A 10,271-nucleotide genomic window follows, 5' to 3' on the forward strand; every position below is an offset into this window, starting at 1 on the left:
AAATCATTTTTGAACATAAAATATTATAAATATAAATTAGTTTCTTGTTTATATGGATGGTTTTAAAAACACTGTCTTTTTCCATTGCAAATATTATATTGTATTATTTTCCATTTACGTACTTTTATATTTTTGGAAACACCTAGAATCAAAAAGGTGATACGGCAAATTTAGTTGAATACATATAAGTCTACCTTAAGCATTTTGGGTCGTTAACAAAAATATCAAACAGTATATTTATATTTTTTAACACATAAAAATAATTTTGAGTTTTTTCCTTCAAATAAAAATATAACTGAGGCCTGAGTGATTTATCATTAATGCATAAATATATAATACAAGTAGAGACAATTATATATCTTCACCTGAGATAATACATTACATTAAATAGTATTATACTCGCTAGCAAAAACAATAATGATTATATTCAACCGGTATATTAAACTATTAAGAAACACAAATTTGGTATTCCGCAAAAAGGTAGCTTAAATTTGTACCGTACAGTCATTTATACTATTATTTAAGAAGTGAAGTTGCTTACTTGTCATTTTTTTCATGATTTTAGTAAATTTGCTTACGTGTCTTTTCCATTATTTTAGAATAAATAATTAGTTTAATTAATATTATTATTTAACAATTTATTTTATTATATATTTATCATGATATTTAAGATAAATAATAAACATTAAACTATTCTACTGATATATAACTATTATTTTAAAAATATATTTTAATATACAATTATCATGATATTTAAGACATTCAATTAATCAATAGATATTAACAATATCTACAGATATATCATAATTACATTAATCTTATTTATTGTTTTGGAACAGGTTTTTCTTATATTTATTTCATGATTTGAATGACTAATATTATAACCGGTTTTCTGATTCTTATTAGAAATATTGATCCAAATATAAATTATTATAATTTTTTTACATAAGTATACAATATTTTTAATTAATCGATTTCTTTGGTTTATTCGGTTGGATCGGTTAATATATACTAAACCATATCCATATACTGTGTTTTTTAAAAATAACATCCATTCGGTTTATTTGGTACTACAAAATCTAAACTATTTTCTCAATTTTCGTTCGGTTCAGTTTTACCGGATTGAACACCCCTAGGCTATTATTATTTTGTTAATTTTTTATGGGTTGTGGTTGCTTATAATCCTTTGATTGTCACCGGATTTATTTTCGGTCCAAATACAATAAATCCAATTTTTAATTTGATTATTACTATAGAAAATATTTTGATCCAAAAGCTACATGCATAAATAAAACTATGAAACAATATAACATAATTTAGTATATTGATTACCAATATCAATATCAAAGTATTATAACATAATATTAATTTAAAATTTGTATCTAATTAAATAATTTTAAAATAAAATAAACATTAAAATTAAAAATTGTTATATATATATTTATATATTAGTTGCGGGACATCAACTACTATTCAAAGAAATATGAATATGAGAACAAAGGCATCGGCCATGCTAGGCTCTGAAATGAAATTTTCGACGTTGTTGGGCTTTAGCTTAGACCCATAACAAATTAACTACTAAGCATAGTCCGCTATGTTGACTTCGAAAGTCAAAGACTACTAGAGGCGTGGCTCATGGTAGTATCAAGCATGAGTTTTAGCATCAGAGATAGTAAATCATAGTGAATTGATAGCCAAAAGTGAAAGCCTACGAGAAATTGTAAAAGTCTATAAGTATAACTTGCTATATAATATAGCCACTCAAACATATATTTAAATACCTACATAATTTTTATTCTATTTTTATTATCGTGAATGCCATTGTGTTTAATGGCAAGACGCATACCATATACAGTGTGTTCTCTTGAAAGAAACTAGCTAAAAAACTTCAATGTATATGAATTGTTTATTTAAATATAGCAGTCGATGGTTTAAGGGTTATTTATACGTATAAAATGAATTGATTCAACGTTTACTTGTATCTGCACTAACATGTTCATGCTTTGATATAAAAGAGGTATATATTTTCTGGTAAATATTTATACCTATAAAATGAACTGCTGACATATCAATTCATTCTATGTCACAAAACTCATTTAACCATTCTTTCGTATAATTGCTAAAAGTTTTTTTTTTAAATGGCATTATACACGCTTGTGATTAGTCAACTCAACTACTAACCTGGGGGAGTACCAAGTGAGTGTAACGTGATCCCACATAACTAACATGAATTACATTTAAAACATTATTTCAAGTATTAATCTCTCAGACCAAAACAGAAGTAGTAATCAATCTCCATTGTTTTACTCACTATTTATACCCCGCCCCCTCTTTAGGAGCTCTCAACATTCACTTTCGATCAAGCAGAAGAATAGAGACAATGGCTGTCAATTACGAGGACCAAACCATATTGTTCGACTTCGTAGTCAAACAAGGTAACGGCGTGAAGGGACTGATAGACTCTGGCATGTCTTGTGTTCCACAGCCTTTTGTCCAACCACCCTCTGAGCGAATTGCGACCCTAAACGGCCAAACATGTGAAGCTGCACAGCCAATCGATCTTTCCCAGCTAGACGGTCCACACCACAAGGAGGTGGCCAAACAAATTGTTGAAGCTGCCGAGACGCTTGGCTTCTTCCAGGTTAGTAATGGCATTCAGACATATAGCATCTTGGTTGGTGTAGAATATTTTTTCATGCAATATAGTTAGCAAAACCACAAAAAAGAGCCATATATTTTGACCTGGATATACTAACGTTAGATACCTAAGCTAAAAATGTGTGTGAAGTATGTTTAATTTATCGTCTCTTACCAAATGCATGTCTAATAAGGGAAGACTATAATTAGAGGAATAAATGCAAATGGCAGGTGGTGAACCATGGTGTTTCGATAGAGCTGCTTGAATTGCTTAAAACGTCGGCTCATGAGTTTTTCGCACAACCTCCTGAGAAAAAAGCGATTTACCTAAAAGAAGTGAGTCCAAACAAGTTAGTTAAGTACGGAACGAGCTTCGTGCCAGAGAAGGAGAAGGCCATTGAGTGGAAGGATTATGTGAGCATGCTTTACACCAATGACCATGAGGCTCTTCAACACTGGCCTCAACCATGCAGGTATATATGTACAAAAAAAGTATATTATAAATACATCAAAGTTGTTTTGATCAAAAAAAATATAAATACATCAAAGTTGTGTGTTATACAAGTAGAGCATGCTATTTTGAACTAAGGTGACAAGTAAACTATTTTATAAAAGACATTCATCGATTCACTCATTTTCAGTTAATTTTAAAATAATAAACTCTAGAAAGTTAATTAACGAATTTGTATATATATGTGTGACAGAGAGGTGGCACTTGCTTTTTTGAAATCATCCATGCAAATGGTGAAAAGAGTAGTTGAAGTATTGATGGAGGATGTAGGAGTGAGACTAGAAGAAGAGAGAATGAACAGTTTGATGGGGACCAAGATGGTCAACATGAACTACTACCCAACCTGTCCCAGCCCTGAGCTCACCATAGGCGTCGGTCGTCACTCCGACATGGGTATGTTGACCGTTTTATTACAAGACGGGATTGGTGGTCTCTACGTTAGACTAGACAACGGTGACTGGGCCGAGATCCCTCCTCTCAATGGAGCCTTAGTCATCAATGTTGGCGATACTTTGCAGGTTTCTCATAGTTAAAACACACATTTGGCATTGAATGGCTTAAACTCTCTATATATATACATATATTAATTTAGGAGGTGTTATTGGTTTATATATTTTGATTGATTTAGAAATTCATATATTATTTATAAATCCAAGAAAAATATGCAAATCCGGAGGTTTTCTCTCGGATTTGAATCTTTGTATTTTTAACTAAAAAATCCAAACAAATTCATTCAAATCCATTATTAAATCAAATATATTAGTAAATCCGTACGATTGAATAACATTTGATTTGATATAGAATTTATGAATCATTAAATCAATAACACATGATTTTAATACATATTTGAAAATCATAGAACCAATAACACTAAATTTAGTTCGGATTTTCAAATCCATTAAAATATAACAACCAATAACCCTTACTTAATTATATACAATGTTAGATTCTTCTCTACTTAGAATACTCTAGTGCAGTACCCAAAATTCTTTCATTATCAGGACTTCACCTAAATTTCCTTTTGCAGACAATTCTATAATGAATTCATTAGTAATGTTGCTAGAACAATTTGGATCAAAAAAAAAAATCTCAAATTACTTGTATTAAAGTGATAAACCCAAGGCCAAAAACCAAATTACAACACAGCAACTTGCTATCATCATACTAGACCCACCACGATTTGGATCAAAATATTTTGGTTCTTTTAAGGAGATGATTGTATCAATATTTATTTGGTTTCTTTATTACTTATAGTGTTAATATTATATTTTGTTCTTTTATATAACTTTTCTTTACATGAGAACTTTACTTGTTATCTAGACCACCTCAAATTTAAAGAGTAAAGTAGTCGTCTGATATATGAATTACGTTTTTGTCGATTGTTATCTAAACCACCTCAAATTTAAAGAGTACAATAGTTGTCTGATGTATATAATAAGAAAACTAATGCATTATATAAAAAATTTATCAACAGATTCTAAGCAATGGGAAATACAAAAGTGCGGAGCATCGGGTTCGAACCACAAACATCGGATCGAGAGTCTCTGTGCCCATTTTCACGGCACCTAATCCCTCGGAGAAGATCGGTCCGTTGCCGCAAGTGGTGAAGCGTGACGGGGTGGCTCGTTACAAAGAGTTGTTGTTTCAAGACTACATGAACAACTTCTTCAGCCAGCCACACGACGGCAAGAAATCTCTCGACTTTGCTCGTGCCGATTGATACTATTATCACTTTTACCTGTTTCTATGTGCCAAATTAACCATAATGTGTGACGTCGTTGTTTCCTTTTGTTATCTCACAATTAATAAATACTGCCTTCTTCGTGTGCACTCTATAAAACGTGATGCAACTTAGTGAAATGCTCATGCATATTCAGTATTTTGATATGCGCCCACGCGGGTATATTTTCTTAAAAATATGATGCTATTTGTTTTTATGTCACTATTTAGAGTTGGGTAAAAAACTCGAATTCAAAGAATCGAACCGATCCCAATCCAAAAAAGTAGTATCAAATCTGAACCGAAATTGATTAAATATCCGAATTATTCAAAATTTTGGTATTTGAAGAACTGAAATCTAATCCGATCCGAACCGAAGTATTTTGGGTATCTAAAATATATTTATATACTCATATATATTAATTATTTTTTGTTTTAATATAACATAAAAACATCCAGAATATATATGATGCTTTTAAATTAGTTTAAATACTTTAAAATATATACAAATAATCAAACGTAAGTATCTAAAATTGTTAAAATATACTCAAAACTCCAAGAATACTTAAATAATTCTCTATCCAAATATTTGAACCAAACCAATTTATATGTTAAGTTAGGTATTCTGACATATGTTATTCAAATTTATATGTAATATATTCTATTGTTTATAGATTTTTTAAAAATAAAAGCATATAATAAATTTTAAATTTTTTAAATAATTTAAATTGGTTATCCAAATCTGAACCGAATTCTCAAAGATCTGAACCGAACACGAAATCTCACACAGACCCAAAAACGAACCATAACGCCCACTCCAAATCACTATTATATATCTTATATGTGTCATTATAGGTTACAAAAATATTTGTTATCATATAATTAATCATATTTTATATGTACCATTAAATAAGTTTTCTTGTAATTAATAATATTTTTGATGTACAATCATATAAATAATCGCATATATTATATTTTTAAATTTTAATGTGAAATATAAAAAACCATAATTTAAGTTGGTGTTTGAAATTGGGCCTTATATTGTATTTTTTTATATATATTGAAAACATTTTTATAACGGTTATTAGAAAATATGTTAGTAAAAATCAAAATTTGAATATATGTATATTTTTAAATGAATTTTTGATATAAATCAATTTTAAATTATTATTTTGATTTGAATATTTATATCAAGTAATATAAATTCATTACTTTTTAATATATTGTAATAGACTTCTAATTTTTTTAATAGCGTAAGCCTATTATTTTTTTTTCCTAACTTATTGTTATTCATATTTTCAAACATCATTATTTTTTTAACTATCATCTACGTTGCCAAACAAAAATTTAAATACTTCAAACTTTGATAATATCTCTTTCATGATTTTTTCTTTCGCCAATTTCTGCAAGGGTTTCCAATTTATATATCGTGACTTTTCTTCTCATTTATTTCTTATTAATTTGAATTATTATTTCCACGTTTCATCTCGTTTCCATGGGGTTTAGATGTACCATCGGGTTCTATCTAAGGTCGTCGCAATTTTTAGTTGACTATAAGAGAACAAAACGACAATTATATTAAAATTACTACACCGTTTTGTCAATGCGAAGATGTATGGTACATATATCTGGAGAAAGTCCGAAACTGGATGTGACATGAATACTTACTTTCTAGTGTTTTTTTTTTAATTTGGGGGTATCCCCTCGGATCCCACCTATGTAAGAGTTTAGACTAATCTATAAAGAGAGGTGCAGACTGCGACAGGGGCGAAGCCAGACCTCTTTGAACTGGATGCACTTAATAAATATTAGATGATAAATGTTAAATTAGGGGGCATCGAACTTAGGTTTAAGAGTTGTGGGTGCATCTTAACTAAATAAGCCATTTTCACCTTAATTTTCTATGTAAAATTTTCAATATCTAAATAATTGTGGGTGCACATGCATCCTTACTCCTCAAGCTAGCTTTGCCCCTAGACCACGGATAAATTTTCGGGTATCCAAATGTATCGTGAGCAATAGATATAGATCGCATAGTCATATGTAGAGTTAATAATTTTGCAGCCGAGGAGAATCGATTTCTAACCTAAACTAATAGGGTTAGACCAAGGTTTCTAGTTCTGACGTTGGACGTTTACCGATTGTCAAAGCTCGTGTCATTGCTTCTATAAAGAAGAGTTTTAAATTTTCATTCAAGCTCAATTTTAACTCGATAACTCGGATTCGATTAATTTAATTCTATGATAAATGACGTGTTTAAATAACCTACTAGCAATTCAAAAGGTTAGATTTCTTGTACTCATTATCTTATATTATTATTGTGTAAGGTCATAATGTTTATGTACGGAAAACATCAACTGCATTTGTATCACACTAGCTACACGCAAATCATATTAACTATTCTGCTAACAGTTTTAATTATTTTTTTTTGAAACACAAACAGTCGATAGACATCAGTCCGAGAAGACATAGGAGGAAGTTCACTACTCTTATGCAACTTTGGATTAGATAGTTTCAACCTTCTAATCTAAAACTCTTGTGTATACCTTGTTTTTTATTTTTATTTTACCAAAGTATCACTTATTAGGCTTTTGTAACCCTAAACTTTCATTTTATATATTCATAGTTTAGCAAAAAAAACAGTCGATAGAGAATGGCTTGAAACGTTATTCTTAGGCTACAACATTTTAAAGAATCTAGTTTTTACACGAAACATTTTATGACTTGAAAGTATAACGTAATTCTGTCATTTTAATTAGTCGTTCCACGACATGATTAAATCGAGGACCCATTATGATTATACTAACTACCTCGCGTCTTCCTCTAAACAAAGAATTATTTATACTGTATTCATCAACGCATGCTCTCATCATCGATTCGTCACACTCGCATGTAACTTTCTCTCTCTCTCTCTCTCTCTCTCTTTGTTTGGCGTCGCATCGCATATATTATTATAGTTAGAAATTTCAATGCTTCATATATTTTGGAGCATATATGAGAATGTGCAAAACTCTTGGGGTATGTCGATAGATATGGTTTATATATACTTAGTTCATATATAGGTGTTCTGGTTTACTTTTCCACGATAACTTTTTTGTCGTTCTAAGCATCGTATAAATGATAAATCAGTTGCCAAAAGAATAAATGATAAAATTAAATATGGTTTAAAATAGATGGAGAGGAAGATGTCCAACATGAACAACTTAGGGTCAATCATTGATGACTGGTTGAATTATTCTTTGACTTGACCAGCCGCTACGAATTGACTATATCTACAAATTTAAACAAGCGCAAGTTATATTCACTCAAATTTTGAATGTTATCTTCCTATAATCGATATTGTGATATGATTAAATAACAAATATTTTCATATTAATTTTTTTTTTAAAAATATTTTATATTTTAATTATCATTTTATATTCTTAAAGTGAGTGATTATTAATTATTTAGTTTTACTACTACATTAAATTTTATTAATTATCGATTCAAATGAAACTATGTATTAATTAATTAAGAATAAAAAATATTTTATTGATATATGTGAAACATCTTAAACGACATATGATAGAAATTAGTAATTATTGATTTTTGTTTTTATTGTTCCATATATTGCTACTTCTCTTTTACATCGAACCTACTTTAATACTGTTGATTTAACTCTTAATACACTCCCAATAAACTTAGTTAAAGGTAAATATGCTTGTGTTGTTCCTTTACCAAAAGCCTTTCTAAGGATGTGGTAAAGTTTTGGACAAAAAGTCAGAACCAGCATCATCTTGGATAGCTTGTTTCTCAAAGGAGTTTCGTCAAGGAGCAGCGCGCGTATTAATGGGAAACTCTTCGGTGGAGTGGAAAATTATGAGAGCATTATTATTGACAACAATAGAAATAAATTGGTAGCATTACACAGGCTTCGGATGGGTAACGCAGATCAAAAAATGCAGATCAAGCAGAACAAATGCAGACCAAGCTAATTCAATAAACTAGAGATCGTTAGCAGCGCCAAGGTGCGGATTTTTTGCATTTTAATCTATTTTTGTATCTTGCTTACTAATCTAGCATTCAGTTTTTCAATGCATTTTATCTTCACCATCTCCTCTTGTCTTGTTTACATTTGCTTTCACGTTCTGTCGTTTGATTTGTTTTAGTTTTGTTGATTTGTCTTAGTTTTGCTCATTCTTCTTTCATTCTTTATTGATTGATATTTTTATCTCGCTTAGCTCTGTGTTGCCACTAATTTGCTCGAATCATTTTTCATCATCTGCTTCGTATTCTTTTCATATTCATTAACTATTGTCTCCAATCTCTTTAAATCCTAAAAATCCTACATGTTCTTTTGTTTATTAAATCACATATTAAATATTGTTGAAACTGTTTATTTATTCTAATAAATCCTTACGATTATAACTAAGATGATATGGATAAAATACTAAATATAATTTAGTTGAAATTAAAGTCTAAAGTAGAAGTTATTAAACTTGCAATCCTTCTTTTTGTCATCCAAGATAACTTTAGTCAAATCAATTATATTGATTTAGAAAATTCATAAGCTATTTCAATCCCAAACAACAAAAAAACAGGCACATTTGTTATTGACGCTGCGGCGGGTTTCCTTTACTATAAGCATAATTGCTTGTCACAACTGTTAATAAACTCAAATGTGTTTACAAAAGCTACCTATAAGAGTTTCATAATCATTTATCTTTCTCTAGTCATCTCCTATGTTAGTAGCTATCATAATACAATCATCAAACAAATGACATATCTCTTGGTTCAATATAGAATATGCAAAAGGACTGTTTTCAGCAGACTCCATGATCACTGAGTATTATAAATATCAAACTCTGTCTATGGTCTATTTATATATTGAGAAAATGCCTCGAAATGTAGCTTCCAAATAATGATTTCCGGGTCAACACATTGCATGTTAACCTCCACAATGGGATCATCGGGTCTGCAGATACCGCTACATGTCGAGTCGAACGCAGCTACACATATGTTCCCTGCTTGTGTCTTTCATTCACAATCTGCAATTCTCCCAAAAACCAGAATCAATGTTAAATGAGGTAAAAGTTTTAGAGTCACAACAGACTTTGTATAGCCAAGTCCAATAAACCAGGCACCCAACGTAACATCTCCACTTGCCTATTTGTGCAGAAAATGACTTGATCATTATATAGTAGCACCGAGAAGATAGATCGAGAATGAGGTATGAATACAAATTAGACAAAACAGTTAAAATTTTACTGATTATGGGAAATATAAGAAATCAATTCTCTTGAAATGGCGTATAACTGTCCAATAGCGTGACCTAAGTACTTGTTCTTGTTAAATGTATATATAAATCTATTAGAGTTATTCCCAGCGCTCTGTTGCGATATTTGTTAGCTAAAATAATCCATCG

The 10,271-nt window shown here is 30.2% G+C and overlaps 1 protein-coding gene across 1 annotated transcript; it reads left to right on the forward strand.

The window, feature by feature from the left end:
• Nucleotides 1-2,372: 2,372 nt before the first annotated feature.
• Nucleotides 2,373-4,970, forward strand: LOC106333669 (feruloyl CoA ortho-hydroxylase 2-like). Its single transcript, XM_013772084.1, has 4 exons — nucleotides 2,373-2,641; nucleotides 2,869-3,110; nucleotides 3,342-3,666; nucleotides 4,623-4,970. Exons 1-4 carry the CDS (start codon nucleotides 2,381-2,383, stop codon nucleotides 4,866-4,868), a joined length of 1,074 nt encoding a protein of 357 aa, XP_013627538.1. The 5' UTR covers nucleotides 2,373-2,380; the 3' UTR covers nucleotides 4,869-4,970.
• The last annotated feature ends 5,301 nt before the right edge of the window (nucleotides 4,971-10,271 follow it).

Source organism: Brassica oleracea, chromosome C3 (genome assembly GCF_000695525.1).
Source record: "Brassica oleracea var. oleracea cultivar TO1000 chromosome C3, BOL, whole genome shotgun sequence".
Lineage (NCBI taxonomy): Eukaryota > Viridiplantae > Streptophyta > Magnoliopsida > Brassicales > Brassicaceae > Brassica > Brassica oleracea.